This window comes from Morchella sextelata, assembly GCF_020137385.1.
Source record: "Morchella sextelata strain SCLS chromosome Unknown scls_9, whole genome shotgun sequence".
NCBI lineage: Eukaryota > Fungi > Ascomycota > Pezizomycetes > Pezizales > Morchellaceae > Morchella > Morchella sextelata.
The window spans coordinates 60,465-76,205 of NW_025408624.1; the positions used below are offsets into that span (position 1 = coordinate 60,465).

General features: G+C 45.1%; 4 protein-coding genes across 4 annotated transcripts; 3 read left to right on the plus strand and 1 right to left on the minus strand.

The window, feature by feature from the left end:
* H6S33_012718 (uncharacterized protein) lies at positions 1 to 446 on the plus strand (the record flags this gene model as incomplete). The annotated part of the gene is made up of 2 exons (XM_044844610.1): positions 1 to 62; positions 215 to 446. The coding sequence occupies 2 exons, from the start codon at positions 1 to 3 to the stop codon at positions 444 to 446; spliced, it is 294 nt and encodes a 97-aa protein (XP_044694427.1).
* Positions 447 to 4,840: 4,394 nt separating this feature from the next.
* On the plus strand, positions 4,841 to 7,915 carry H6S33_012719 (uncharacterized protein; the record flags this gene model as incomplete). Its single annotated transcript, XM_044844149.1, has 16 exons — positions 4,841 to 5,043; positions 5,104 to 5,203; positions 5,262 to 5,361; positions 5,430 to 5,594; positions 5,648 to 5,718; positions 5,774 to 5,849; positions 5,912 to 5,958; positions 6,013 to 6,092; positions 6,145 to 6,268; positions 6,325 to 6,938; positions 7,051 to 7,095; positions 7,167 to 7,199; positions 7,250 to 7,303; positions 7,370 to 7,496; positions 7,549 to 7,646; positions 7,720 to 7,915. The coding sequence occupies 16 exons, from the start codon at positions 4,841 to 4,843 to the stop codon at positions 7,913 to 7,915; spliced, it is 2,133 nt and encodes a 710-aa protein (XP_044694428.1).
* Positions 7,916 to 9,591: 1,676 nt separating this feature from the next.
* H6S33_012720 (uncharacterized protein) lies at positions 9,592 to 11,223 on the plus strand (the record flags this gene model as incomplete). Its single annotated transcript, XM_044844160.1, has 5 exons — positions 9,592 to 9,911; positions 9,980 to 10,251; positions 10,314 to 10,684; positions 10,737 to 11,150; positions 11,221 to 11,223. The coding sequence occupies 5 exons, from the start codon at positions 9,592 to 9,594 to the stop codon at positions 11,221 to 11,223; spliced, it is 1,380 nt and encodes a 459-aa protein (XP_044694429.1).
* Positions 11,224 to 13,773: 2,550 nt separating this feature from the next.
* H6S33_012721 (uncharacterized protein) lies at positions 13,774 to 14,273 on the minus strand (the record flags this gene model as incomplete). The annotated part of the gene is made up of 4 exons (XM_044844171.1): positions 13,774 to 13,808; positions 13,880 to 13,969; positions 14,060 to 14,107; positions 14,195 to 14,273. The coding sequence occupies 4 exons, from the start codon at positions 14,271 to 14,273 to the stop codon at positions 13,774 to 13,776; spliced, it is 252 nt and encodes an 83-aa protein (XP_044694430.1).
* Positions 14,274 to 15,741: the final 1,468 nt, after the last annotated feature.

Genomic DNA, 15,741 nt, shown 5'->3' on the forward strand with positions numbered 1-15,741 from the left:
ATGTTGCAACAATCACCCTTGACGAGACCCCAAATGCCCTTCACAATGGGGGTAACTTTGTCGTAAGTCTAAAAGGACGGCCTCATACTCTAGCATTTGATTCTCATTTTCATGGGTTGACGCCTTTGAATAATCCTGCTGATCAACCCATAGTGGAGTGTGCCTACCGATTCCACAATCTTGGGGAGCAATGTTAACAACTGAACTTGGACAGTATCATCGCAGTGACCGGGCTTGCTGGCCATGCTTTCGGTTCATGGAAGTCGCGCGGCGAGAATACAATGTGGTTGCGAGACTTTCTTCCGGAGCATGTGCCGACGGCGAGAATTCTGACCTATGGTTACGATTCGACTCTACACCGAAATCTATCAATCTCTGGCATTGATGACTTTTCCACCCGATTGCTGGAGGTTGTAGCGACTTCGAGATCCCATGAAGAGGTATAACCAAAGTCCTATCTAGATCTCTGAAGATAGGACAGCCTTTAATATTATTTTGTCTTATTCAGGAGAAACAAAGACCCATCATATTCATCGGCCATAGCTTAGGGGGAATTGTGATTAAGCATGTAAGCATTCTATATACTGCCGATGCATAACAGATAGCCAGCCTTGCGTCCAGTTTGTACCATGTCTAACCTCCACAGGCACTCATCAAGGGTTATCGATCAGAGTTGCTACAACAAAGACAAGTATTCATGTCTTCCTATGCAATGATTTTCTTTGGTACCCCAAATAGAGGCCTCCAGATCGACACATTGAGATCAATGGTGAAAGGCCAACCAAACGCGAGACTGGTGGAAGATCTAGCACCACGGTCGAGAACACTCAATGAACTTCATCAAGAGTATTGTAGATACTTAAGCTTCTCCTTCAGCGATACCCAGATCGTGTCAGTCTATGAAACACAGCCAACAAAAACGGTTGTTATGGTAAGATCCCCCGAGGATAGATGTCAACTCTCTCGTGGCTCCTGCTGATGATATCGAATTTGTAGGTCGAACCTGGGGTTTGGAGAAGGGGAGGACCCCCTGTCCTGATGGTGAACAAAGAGTCGGCAACATACTCCGGGCCGGACGAGAAAAGACACGACCAGCTGGCGATTGATAGGGATCATTCAGATATAACCAAATTTACTAATCATCAGGACCCCAATTTCATTCCAATCAGGCAACGAATCATTGACTATGTTCGCGACGCTCCCGTGGCCGTTCGTACGCGTTTTGATTCTCGAAATCACCGTAGGTAACAAATCACCGAAAAAGCATGGGGTTATCATCTCATATATATATATATATATAGGATTTGTTTTTGTTTTTTGTTTATATATATATAGGTTTTGAAGAGAAATGAAATTGTTTTTTGAGCATTTGTCTGCAGGGCCAACCGTACATTCCGACCTTGATTATTGAAGGGTCAGGATCGAATTCGAACTTTATCTCGATCTTATAGGCGCAGATGTTCGAAAATCTCACTTTAGCAGGTGAGGGGTTGAACAATGGTTCCTGGGTACCACCCAGTGAACTTTTTGCGGTTCTTTGATTCTCATCCCCATAATAACAAACTGACGTCTGTCAGTGTTATGTGGCGGATTTTCTGGGCGATAATTCTATAGATGTACGCGTCGATATGTTCAAGGCCATTCTATTCCCATCCCATACGTCTTGTAATTCGATATAGCAGGACATTCCTATCAATTTTATTACGGGGAAAAGAGCTGTCGAGCCAGTTCGATAAAGCAAATATTCGGTATAGTGGCATTTGTTACAATGAAGGGCCGTTAAACAACGCGAGTCCATAACGCGTAGTAGTAAAAATGATCCATGTTCACTTGTTACAGCTAGGCCAGATTTCGGATCTGTTGATTCATGCGCATCATGAAATCTCACTCGACAATTTAATGTAAACACATAGTTTGGCCCTGTTGTAAAGACGGAGATCAGGATACGTTTACATATTTACCTATCTTTTCCTTTTGTACAGAGCACAGAAATCTAATGTATAAGTGTAGACACGTAGCTAGCCGTACGGCTGGCTGTGAAGAATGTATAACGTATCACAAAGCTGAGCTCCTCTTGGCATATTATTCAGCGGCGACATAAATGGATCCTTGGCCAACGTAACGTTGTTCCTCGCCCACAGTCTTCTATCACCGACACATTCATCATCAATTCATTCAAGTACATATATGAAGAAACACAACACCGGATGTGCATATTTATCCCTTTGGAGGCCGAAATTATTTAATTCTGAAGATATCAATCAATGGATCTTTCGCCGAGCGATGGAAGCAGCGGTCGTGTCGACTGTGGAGGGAGGTTCTTTTGCTTTCCAGCAGCTCTGTGCGTGCATATGGTGAGGATGGTGTCTTGAACGGCAAAGATTGCCGCACCTCCAAGTACAAGTCTGTGTCAACCTTCCAGCTAATCATATACCTGCCGCTTCTAAACTGATACAGAGACTCAATGGCTGCTGAAAAGGCTCTTAAATAGAAGACTTTACTCCCCCTTAATCCGGCGCCACAAACGGGGATAAATGGATATCAGAATATAAAGAACCACATGATATATCTAGTATCCACTAGGCAGCGAAACATTGAAGGGGTAGAGGGAATATAATAAGTATCTTATCCTGGTTGGTTCTTTACCTACAGGAAGAACCAGTCCAGTAAGTCAATCCTCCATAACCGAGAGTAACTGTCTGGATTTCGTACAACGGCGGAATTGGACCACGCGTACGCTAGCGCCGCGAAGCCCTTCAAGTACCGGGTCACCAGATATCAGCCCGCATTAACCCATACACCGATTCAGAAATTATATTATGGACAGGTCGTACCTTCTTTAGCAACACTCTACTCAGGGCTTGGCCCAAGCTTTGTCCATCATGAATAATGCCTCATACTCACCGGGGGATATGCTGTTGTCTTCACTGCGAACCTATCCTCCTCCAAGGCAGATCAACAGGTGATCATAAATTGAAACATATAAAACAATCTCATACTCGGCGGCGCCGGATAACTGCGTAGAACGAAATTCCCACGATATCCAAGCATGATCTTACACAATGGTGTTATTATTATATTCGGGGAATACTCCATGGACGAGAATGGTCTGAGTATGATTTCCCCGCTTGATCAAATCTTTTTAAATAATTATATACAGCCGTAATCTTAATCTCCTACATTAGAATTGAGACAATGTGCTACTATCATTAGTACCAGATAGCCCCACGAGGGCAGATGGCTCCCAAGCTTTCAAGGCACGGGTTCTTCCAGGGTAGCGAATCAGAAGAAATAGAAGTAATAAGCATTAACGAAACGAAACTACCGACGAAAGCTTCAGCTTCAGCTTTCACGGAGTTGCCTTCTTTACAGAAGCAACAAACGGATAGAACTAATGTTAAAAAAATAGCTAATAGACGTTTCTTCAGCACCCGACTCTGTGTTACCCCGTGACTACGTCAAATATCTCCAGATACATGCATATGGATGCGGCTACTATCAAAGTACCTTCAAATAAGAGGTAGGAGTCCTAAAGCAGGTTTAGGCGTTAATTGTTGCCCTAGGCAAAGAAGGTTTGCACAATGCCATCCCTCCCATCGTTCCTTTTTATTGTTTCGCACTTTCATCGAAAACGGTTTTAGAGATCGATGAAATGCGCAAAGCTTTTGAATCAACCAATCAACGACCATGCGCATCGTTTAAGTAATCCGTTTCTAGCTTTTCGGCTGGACAATATTTGCAATAACGACCTGAACCCTAACATAAGCACCTCCCAATGGGGCTATGCGCGTTTTATTTCTTATTCCTCAGCCCTACTAGCTAGCGAGAAAAACAAGTCTGTCCCTTTTGGTAAAGAAAGATCGGTGTCCTCCCTACCAAAAGGGAAAGACTTTTTATTCTCGCCAGTACGTCGTTCGCTTAAACCCAGTAGTATTCCGAATCCATTACTGTGCCTGCATGCGTGCTACCATTGTGACCTCTTCATGAGGCAGTTGTGGCGTTTCGAAGCACAAAAGATAAGCTAACGAATCAGTAACGATATCCCATGTCCGTTAAAGCTGCCTATTGATCCGGGTGGCGTATTTTCAGCCGAATATTTACCCACCAGGACACAGTATAGGTCCGACATGGTGACACGAGTCCATAATTCTAGCTAAGCGTTCACTAGCGCGACACTACCCTGTCTTAATCCCTGTTGATTTGCACGACCGACCAACCAAACAGCTCCAAAATGTCTCATTTCCGAGACATATATATCGGTTGTATATTAGATGGGATAAAGCTTTGTGGCGTCTAAAAAATTCGTCTAGGTAACTAATGAAACACATTCCCAAGTATGAATTAGCTGAAATTCGCAGTAACATGAGGTCTTTTGTGTTCGTTTTCAGCCGTGGCGTTTGGAGTTTGGATCATTCTGATGGCCTGATGGAAAACCTGTCATACAGGATACAACACGATTTCATATAAGCCACAATATGAACTTCAGCTCAATTGAGATCCAGTACGGATGCTCTAGATCTTCAGACTATCCACAAACGCCTGATGGAGAGCTCAATACGCGATAAACCTCTTTCTAATGTCTCAGCATGTGGAAAGTGTTGGACAAACCTCTAATTTCACGGGAAGCTGAAGGCCCGGACATCATCACGCCGGGAGTCTTGCTCTGAGCGGAAAACTCTCATACAGGTCAATGCCAATGATATCATTGACAACAAAGGGTATTTAAGAGCAGGTTTATCCCGCCCTTTACCATACCCTTCGAACCTTCATCACTCACCACAACATTTCTCAATCCAATTCCAAGATATACAAATTCAGATAGTTATAACCCAACTCTTCAATGTCTACCGCAACCACAGACGCAACGACGCCAGCAAAAACAGCCTCAGCTGTTAAGGTGACCGGCAATGATACCGCGCAGCAATTCGATAAGGTTGCTCAGACCATTAGAGGAGCCATCATTGCCTCGCTTCCTTGTGCCTTTGAGCAATTTGTCACAATTTCCATGCCCGGCCAGATCATCGATACCAGGCCCGGCAAAGCGTGAGAATACAGACTCTCAAGATATTGTTTATCCCTTCAAACCGACTAATGTGGCTATAGATATGTGCCCTCTGCAAAGCCGAGTAGTGGCGAGCTCCACAAGATCCGTGTCAATGAGGCCAGGCTTGTGGATTCCATGATCCCTCTCGACACTATGATGGTAGACATCAATCTCTCCCAATGTTAATAATGTAACTCCATAATGACTGTTAGTACAGTTGGGACCAACCGGGAAAAGCGTGTCCCGAAGTTACCTTGCAGCACTCGACTACCTCGTTCCGAGCGAAACAGAGCTTACGCTGTCCCTAATTAACAAAGGTTAGTAATTAACGTTTCCAGTATTTAGCAGTCAAATCTCACAGATCTCGACTCTAATATCTGAACAGACCAAGACGATAAGCCACCCACCAAGTATGGTGCTGCAATGAGATACCTCCGAAAACCGCTCCCGGGTATGCCGACAAAGACTCCTGTTGATATTTATGTGGAAAAACAAGCACTTTTCACCGCTGCTCAGGCAAAGTGGGACGCAATTCAAGACAAAAATGCTGGTAATTCTAAGCTGTTCCGAAATTGGTAATTTGCAAAGCTGATACCTTGGTAGCGGAAATGGAGACAAACCCTGATGATATGACGGCGGAAGAAATGGAAAAGAGAACGTCCCGGATGAGAATGGTATGACTCTCAAGATCACGCGCCCATTTCGTGCAAATTCTAATATAGGAGGTAGGCCAGATACGAACTTCAAGCCCGCTGGATGGATTGGGTTGTCAATGGTGACAAGATTCTTGTCGATCATAATTTTGGTGAGATTCCCTACGCTTTCCTACGCATATATATAAGAGTAATTACTGAGCGATTGAACTAGCTGTTGTGGACATCTCGACTGTCATGGCACGTATTGAGGCGAGCAAGGTATGATCTCTCGTTCTTCCAACGATAAGATATATAATTAATGAAATATATTAGGAAGCCGTAAGAGCGTCCAACATCTTGGATCTTGTCGACGGTACTCAATGGGCCCAAGTCAGACTTGAGCCTCAGCACTGGTACGCATCTATTGGGAATCAAGCATTTTTCTACTTCTGATTAAAGTAATAGGGCTACGCTGTGCAAAGAGAAGGCAGAGGCCTGGGTTGAGAATAACCCAGTCTCGCCTGCAGTTCTACAGCGAGAGATTGATCGCCTAAACCTTCTTCTTGCGGCATATGAGGGTTTTAAGGACGTATGTAGCGGACAGTTCATCTAGGTGTTCATCTTGCTTTAGCTAATTATTTGTAGTGGAATGACACCAAAACCAACCCCGAAGAAAAAGGTGAACCAGCTGAGACACCGGAAACAGCGCAATACTCGAAGGACACATACCTTAATGTCTACATTGCCGAAGGGGAGCTCAAGAAAGCTAAGGAAGAGACACCGGACAACGCCACAGCTATTTCTGCCGCAGAAGAGAAGTATAAGAATGCCGTCATAACTCTTGACGCAATGATCAAGGCCGGCACAGCTCAGGGAGATGTAAAGATGAAAGCATTGAAACTATCTTCCGGGAGAGGGATCAACAACTCAATTCAAGCAAGGCTAAGGAGCATCAAATCACAGATCAGCATACTAGAAGATCGTCTGAAGGAGAGCAGCGAGTCAGTTGGTAGAGATATCAGCGCCCACCTCGCGGTCAACAAGAAGGGGGAGGAATATACCCTTGTCGATGCTACGGAGGCTCAGAGTGAAGAGAATAAGAACCTTCTCAATGGATCATCAACTAGATCTAACAAGAAGCCTGATCCATGGACCACAATCTCATTCGAACATGAGGCCAAAAGTGATTCGACTTCGACAGAAGCTAAATCAATGAGTGCCAAAGTCAACATGAAGTATGGCGGCTTCTTCGGCGGGGCGTCAGTCAGCTCTGCATACTCTAAATCCAGCCAGTCTGTATCCCTCGGGTGACTCATATCGGGATTGTGTACGTCTGGCTAACCGCACCACGTCTCCGTGCCTTGAAAACAGATCGTTCCATCATGAAATGGCGAGTTCGAAGATCAAGGGTACATTGTAAGTGACATTGATATATCCCTTATCATCATCTCAAGGTGAAACAACGGCGATGGACTGACGGAATATAGTTCGGCCATGATGGTTCGAATCTCTAGACCTTGGTAAGACTCACCGCACTAGCTGGCGGAAAGCAATTATTAACTCCTACCAGGCTTCACAGCGAGCTTTTCCATGACTATGAAATTGACACTCCACAAACAACCAAGTAAGGATCACGCCGCTTCTATGGATTGTTTGTATTTCAGTGCTGATGTTGCTCCTACGCTTCTAGACTTAGTCCTGGCGCAGTCCAAATTCAGGCCATGCTAGCCGCAAGGAACGACGAAGCGTTGGCAGAATATGGGCTTTTTCCAACATACCCAACTGCATTCATTGTTGCTGCAAATACTGAAATTGAGGTAGCTCTTCCCCTTCACTACGCGCCATTATACATTGTCTAACACCACCAAGATCGCATGTGGAGAAGCCCATGCAGATGAATTCATGAAAGCATCTGCATCAGACACAAACATGTCTGTTAGATATGGCCCTTGGGGCGCAAAAGCAAGGTAGGACCAGAGATTTATCTAACTAGATATGGTCAAATAATTGTTCAATTATATACTGATCTCCTAATTTTAGCGCAAATCTCAAAACTGAGAACTCGAGCGCCAACTCAAGAATGGAGGCCACCGCAACCGGAATGAAACTCTCATTCCAGGCACCACAGATCATCGGCTGGGTCAGCGAGATTTTGCCACAATTACCCCGAGCCAAGAAGACCCCAGAGGGAGGGTTGACCGGGGGCCCTATCGCGCTCTTCAGGAACAGTGATTAGATTTAAATAGACATCAGAATGGTGGCTATGGGTGGTGTCTTTTAGTGATTATGGGGACATTGGTCCGACTCATGAAGTTATTGGGTTTTCTTCTATCAAGAATGTATGCGCAAGAGAAATATTTGTAGGAATTGTTAGTGAGATTAGGATAGTTTTTGTTTTAAGTACGGTGTAGCGTATTACAAAGAGATTTATATGATAATTTCAGCTTCTCTATGCATGGTATCTCGTGAAAATGTGATAAAATTTGAATGAAACAATACCATCACTAGATACATTAGATGGACGAGCCAGGAACACTGCTACAAGCGCAATAGTGTGCAATAAAGTATGAGGAAAAGTGTCGAGAGAGGATGCCCGGGCACGACTGCGGGTACAGGGCTCGCGGGGCAGCTATGGATAAAGTTTAAATAAAAGTAAGAAGCGCACCTTATGATTCGTTTAATGATTCGTTTCTACACCAAAAATTGATTCATTTCCGCCAGTTTTTTGGCGGGCCACAGATAGCACATTTCCTACGATTCATTTCACACCAAAGAATTTGTGTGTAAAATTAATGCATAAACTAATTCATTTTTATAGACTGTAGAGACTCTTACTGCGACTTGAGACACCCAAATTAATTATCAATCAATCAATCAATTTGCGATTTGGGACAAGTCAATTAGCCGAGTGATATTCCATGAGGTACCACCGGGTAGCAAACTATTAATTGCATGTTTGCTACGTAGGCTGTGCAGCTGCCAAGATAATATAAGTCTCACCAATAAACTGTATGACCTGAGATATCCCTTATTGGGTATCTCGATAGACATTACCAGGTATTGGGCCTTTCGATGGCTCATTCCGGAAGGCCGTACTGTTCTTGAAGCTCATGTTCCACAACAAGAGACCGTTAGGTCAGCTTCTCATGTAACTGTCGACAAAAGTATTACATGCACATTGCCACCTTGGGCTTCTTCATTGCGCCCTACCGAGATGACAGTGCCAGCTGCGGTAAATAGTCCCAATTAAACTGTAGAGCAATCAAATCAATTGGAGGCCACACAGTGCCCGCAGAGACGGGTAGGGTTGGTCCCTATATCAATTGTGATCATGATAGTACAGAGTGACTGTCAATTAATTATAGTATGTGCCATAACTGTCAAAGCTAATCAAGCTGGTAACCAGCAACTAGCGCTATAGCGGGCGCCAGTACAACCCCAATATATGAGAGATATCAAATACGACTTCCATTTGACGTCCTCGTGCCGTTTCAGGGAAAGACTATTGGCTACATGGCTTAAACTACACAATTGGCTTGTGATATTTTAGGTTTTCCGCGTGCGGCCTGTAAAACCGCGAACAATGCGACCAATAGGAATAGCGCCTAGGTCGGGTACTACGTTAAGCCTATAGATCCGGGCACTGCATAAATACATGTACATGTACTGTATCAGCTAGCCGCTCATACCATACTTTATCAATCCTGGAGAGTCTAACTTGTCCATCCTAAATCATCCAAACCAATCCAAACATCTTCAAGAATCTACCTGAACAACGATTTACATCTCCTCCATCTCCATCTCCATCTCCATCTCCATCAACCCCATCCTCTTTCCTAGAATATCAGATCTCCTATTAGCGGAAAACAATATACTCCTCAAACTACGACACATTTGACAAGTAATCTTCCGATGCCTGGGTTCATAACAAGGCCAGTCAAATTGGAAGTGAAATTCACGGTCATCGTGGTTGGTGGCTCCATCACAGGTCTCACGCTTGCACATTCTCTAGACAGAGCTGGCATCGACTACATCGTTCTCGAACGCCATGAAAACATCACTCCTGCTCTAGGATCCTGTGTTGGGATCATGCCAAACGGTGGGCGCATTCTCGACCAGCTGGGGCTCTTTGATGCCATCGAATCCGAGATTGAACCAATCCATAGATCACACACATGTTATCCTGATGGCTTCAGCTTTACTAACGCTTTCCCCGATATCATCAACAAGCGGCATGTCTATCTTCTGTCGTTGCAGATAAGGAGTGTTGGAACTCGAGTGCTAACTGATGAAGGAACAGGTTCGGATATCCTCTCTCGCTTTTAGACCGGCAAAAGTTGTTATCCATTCTGTACGATACTCTCAATGATAAGTCGAGGGTTTATCTCGGAAAAGAGGTCGTCAAGGTTGAGCAGCTTAGCAACCTAGTCCGAGTATCCACAAATGACGGACATGTCTATGACGGTGATTTGGTTGTGGGTGCAGACGGCGTTCACAGCAAAGTCCGCTCCGAGATGTGGAAGACCGCAGATTTAATAAACCCTGGCCTGATTACTCCACAGGAGAAGCACGGTATGTTGTAATTTTCATGTGTCCTTTCGGCCATGGCTAACGCATGCTGGGCCGTCTCAAAGCAACAAAGGCGGAATACGCCTGTATCTACGGCATCTCGTGGAACATCCCTGAGCTCGTAATAGGCGATCAGGTCACGTGTGTCTATGATGGAGTATCTGTCATGACTTTCAATGGTAGTCAGGGCCGCATCATTTGGTTTGTCACCAAGAAGTTGGATAAGAGATACCACTATCCGGACATCCCGCGCTTTACCAACGTTGACGCCCAGAAAGTTTGCGAAGGCATTCAGACCAAGGCTATCTGGGGAAACGTCACCTTTGCTGATATATGGGCTGGCCGCGAGAGTTATTGGATGACAGCATTGGAGGAGAATGTTTTTGAGCATTGGCATGTTGGTCGAGTCGTATGCTTAGGCGATAGCATTCATAAGGTCAGCAAGATACCGTTCCTCCGCAAACTGATACTGACACACACCGTAATAGCTTACTCAAAATGTTGGTCAAGGAGCGAACTGTGCCATAGAGAGTGCCGCAGCTTTGGCAAACTCCCTACATGACCTCATCAACGTTCGAAATATTCACAGGCCATCAAATAACGAGATGGAGACATGTTTGAACTCATTCAGCGAGTCACGCAAGAAGCGAATGAAGGTTATTTGCAAGGACGCTGCCTTTGTGACACGTCTGGAAGCTCGCGATGGGTTGGTTTGCCGCCTCATTGGTCGCTACTACGCCCCGTATTGTTCGGACTTTCCTGCGGATGCCGCCTCAAAGTTGATTGCTGGAGCAGTGATGCTCAATTACATTGCTATGCCCAAAAGAGCAGGGGGCGGTTGGATGGCAAATCCTGCTATGGCAGGAGCTCAAGGATCGGACCGGAGAGGATTATTCGTAAAGGTTTGTGCCCTCATTATCCCGGGTGCTGTGATTGTAGTAAACTGAAGATAATAACGATATGTTCAAATAGTGATCAGCATCAATAAATAATTGCAGGAGCGCTATCTTTTTCTAGGTGTTGAATGAGGGCCATGCGCATTACGGTGAGAGGATACGGTGGGAGGATACGGTATTACGGATTGAAAACCTATATTTTTAACATGTAACAAATATAAATTTAAGCACTCCATCCCGCCAATGACCTCTTCTTTGTGTGTCAAGATCACACCAGCCCAGCAGACATAAACCCTGATAATTCTATGTAAATAGTCGGGTACATGGGGTCGCATCATACTATCTCACTCTTAAGGGAAAATCATAGCCAGTATATACTTAGATACCAAAACCTCGTGCTCAGCCTACTTAACCTGATGTGTTCTCCGATCGAGAGCTAAAACCCTAACCCTGTATGACAACCAGTCCACCTCGCTGTGGCTCGCGGGGGCAGAGAGCATTGTTGGCCACTGGGAGGTTCTTGCGACCGCCGAGAACCTCTGGCGAGCGCTTTCACCCCAAGCTCAGCAGCCCTCCTCTACGCAGTGTTAGACCTAAACGTCGCTCGAACGCCGACTGACTGAAGGATAATCCAGAACCGAGTGAGATCCTGTGATGCAGCGGAGAACACCAAAAGTACGCCTTGCGGAAGTATCACCTGAGGCGTACGTAGTAAACAAACCTAGTATATAAGTGATTCTGATTCTATATCCGCTCTTTCACGTAAAAATTCCCTAACGGGTTTGTATATGGAGTCGATATCAAACAATATTCATCTATTTTTGCTCCATCTATTCCGGGCGACTGGCAAATACCCCGAATTCGCGAATGGACTGCTTTCTCCATACATCTGTGACAGAACCGATCGATTGACGAATCAACTGCTTAAATTTTAGTAAAATATGGTTTTCAAAACTATTCTCCCACGGTTTGGACGCGGCCACTTAAGATTTCAGGGCCCTAATAGAGATCGATCATAGGAAGGATGCTGCGTATTAATCGAGTCCTTAAGGACATCGCTGGCTGTTTCTAGGCATTACGGAGGTATCAATTACTAATTAGAGCTTGCTTTTTGCCCTCCTTGAGGTCTTTGAGGTCGCTGGAGGTTGCAGGGATCCCCTCAGGCTACAGGGTTCATTGGACATTGATCTAAATCAATTATTAGTTGTTTGCGATCAATATTTATTCTTCTAAGACTACGTTTTCCCCAGTCTATTCGCGAATAGACTTGTCCAGCCACAGAAGTATGAGGCTAGTAGTCCATTCGCGAATTCAACTAGGTATTCGCCGGTGGCCCGGAACACATCCTCGAGCAAATCTTTTTATAATTACAGCTGGTAGCCGTCTAGAAGTCGGGATATTTACTACCTACTCGACTAGTTGACTGCTGGTGAGGACCCGCTTGGGGCCTGCCTCGGTAGAAAGTAATCAAATGTAATTTCAATCATCGATCCTCCATCATGGGTGGAGGACGAAAAGAGTTTTAAACGGGTTTCAAGGGAAGAAGCAACTCCTCGCTAGTCCTTATTGGAAATCTCCGTTTTCATGTAGTCAACGATGCTTTCTAGGCCCGCAAGATAGGTCGCTAAATATGATTGATTCTCTCAGAACGGAGTTCCGCTGGAACGCAGTTTGAAGCCACCATAACCTCGGTTTCGAATGTTTCACGGACGGGCCCTAAAGGTAACTAACTGGTTTCTTCACACACCTCGAGTTCTATCTCCACACCTCCACTCCAAGATTTCTACGGGTCTTTTCTAAATCCCTACAGATCTCCAGAGTTTCCAGCACGATTATATTTTAGCTTGAAAATTGGAGATATAAAGCGACATGCATGGCTAAAAAAGAATAATGAAATCTATCAAAGAGCGTCTGATGCTCCCCTCCAGCTAGCCAGCGTTACTCTCATGGTGGCCGACCTTCATTACCGTGCTGCTGCTGTGCTGTATGTGCATCGATCTCGGACAGCCCAGGCCGCCACGAGTTATCCTGAGCTGCAGGGACAGGTTGCACTTCCATTTCGTGTACTAGTATCTTCCTGACGTTTTTGAACTGGGCCATTATTGCATGCACCCAAAATCATGAGCTTAGCGTATTTTTGTATGGCATGCAATGCAATATCAGTCGCGTCCACAAACGTCAGGAAAATACGAGTATCGGGTGCTGCTGTACTGGAGGTTGTGGCGGAGCACCGTACTGCATATGTTGCGGTGGCGCCTGCATGGCTACAGGGCGTTTCCTGTTTCTAGATCTCTTATGTGCTTTCCATAGGAAAACCGACAGTACCACAACTACTGCAACGGCCAGGAAAGATCCTATCGCAATCCCAGCAATTGTACCGCTGGTCAGTCCCCCCCCCCCCCCCCCCCAGCTGCTGACGCCGGCGTGCTTGTGGATGAAGATGTGCTTGTGTATGAAGATGTGCTTGTGGCACTTGTAATTGTGGGAGACAGAGCTGGAGCCGAGGATAGAGGAGTCGCGATCACAGATCCGGATGTAGACGTTATGGGCGGAGAACTAAATATAGAAGTACCAATACCGCCGGTCGGACCGCAGTAAATCACTATGCCCGTTTGGGTTGAGTCTATTGCTACCGTTGTAGAGCAGTATGGATTCGCCAAGCCGCTATATACTCTCATTATTTCTGGTTAGGAAAGATTCAGAATTCGAGGAAAAATCGTAATATTAGAGATTACCAAGTGTAACACCCCGCGCCGCAGTCAGAAGGTCGGGTTTCGTAATAGCCGACGCATTTGTGCATCTTTGTGGGAGCAGCGTCTGAAGATCTAGTAAGTCACCGTCAGCAACGTCAGTTACTATACAACAAGCAACCTATATCGTCAAAAGGATAGATGTATAGACAGGCTGATAGCAACCAATTTCATTCCCGATAGTAAAACATGCCTGGACCTGTTGACATTGTACTAATCCCACCAAGTCAGTATAAGAAATAGCTACATTGTACGCATGTTGATCGGTTAATCTAGAGCTCAAATATATGCTTAGCTTACCACTGAAATTGGGCATACAGCATCGTACCGATGGGATGAAGCCCATCCCGCAATCCATATAACCCGCGGAATAACTCATTTCTGTGGTTATAAACGTTGATAATGTGAGTGGTTCTCTCAATTGTAAAAATCAGCTACGACGGTGGTATTTTTATGGGGTGTACGAAGTGGCTAAGAGGACGGGGCCAAAGGAGGTTATACTATGTTTGTGGGAACCCCATAAAAAGATAGACATTACAAACCCGAAAAGCCACCAGCGACAGCACCGGTCCTAAGTGAACATTTTGAAGTGCAAGTTTTGTACGGATACCTGTATTGGGCATTGCATACCGGCTTATTCCATCCCAGGTAGTTGAATCATGGAGAACCCCTCCACGCCGCAGCAGAATCAGCCCACTAAATCAGCACAGTAAATAGAGTACAGACATAAAGTTTCCTCTACATAACTAGACAACATCCATTTTATTTTGACATTCTTCAAGCTAGTGGAAATCTCTTTGCGAATCCGTCTGGCAATACTCATGTGATCGTGGAGGGGAACTAAGTAAACTGACTTTAGCATGCCTGAGCCGCAATGTTGGCACCAACATTAAATTGGCAGTATTGCGCGGCACCGGATAAAGCTGATTCGATGAACAACATGTACGAGTTACCTTTTGTGGACAGTGGCGTTATACAAATATCTGAAACCAGCCCATCGAACGGCGGTGGCGCTGTATGATTTAGACCACCAGACAAGTCACTAAAGATCTCAGCCCCAGCTGATATTAAGGCTCTATGAGCTAGATCCGCTCGAGCCTGTCGATTTAAATCAGCTTGTCCTGGAAACATGTAAACAGTACTCACCCGAGGTAGCAAGGAATGATTAATCTTCCATTTTTCTGACCATAAGGCCCAGAGGACACAAAAGGCTTATTCCCGTAGCAAGCTTGGAGCCGGAGCCAAGCCCAAGCATATTGATACGATCTCAAAGATTCATTTACGCTACTAGACGTACATATATATGTAGGCCTACCTAGGGCAAAAGAAACCACGATGGGCTGAGAAATTACATAATAATCCAATCAAATGGATTCATTTAGTCAGACTGGAACCGCCCCAGGCCAAGCCGGCTTGAAAAAACCACATGGTTCCTTTTTTTCAACCGCGGTTTTCAGAGTTCATGATATTTTGAGCCGCCATTCCTACGCATTGTGTGGCACGAGAAGCCATAGGTGGCCGTATTTATCGACCTCAGAGGACATAGTTTTGTATACATTGATGCCATCCCTAGAAATAAGAATCCGCTAGCCGTCAATAACGTAGTAGATACATGTACGTTCCTCAATTTCTGGCCTTATTTGGTAGCATATACCCCTAAGCTCGTTTATCTGCCCTCCTGTTCTGTAGATGTATAGATGGATACCGTAAGAATCGATCGATACTGTGTTTCCGGATGATGTCCGGGTCCATGATTAACAAGGTATCCAGGATACTTGGAGAAATGGGAATATAGGACATTAGCATATACAAGCATTTTCCGGCCTTTGGCCGGAGTAGGAACTGTT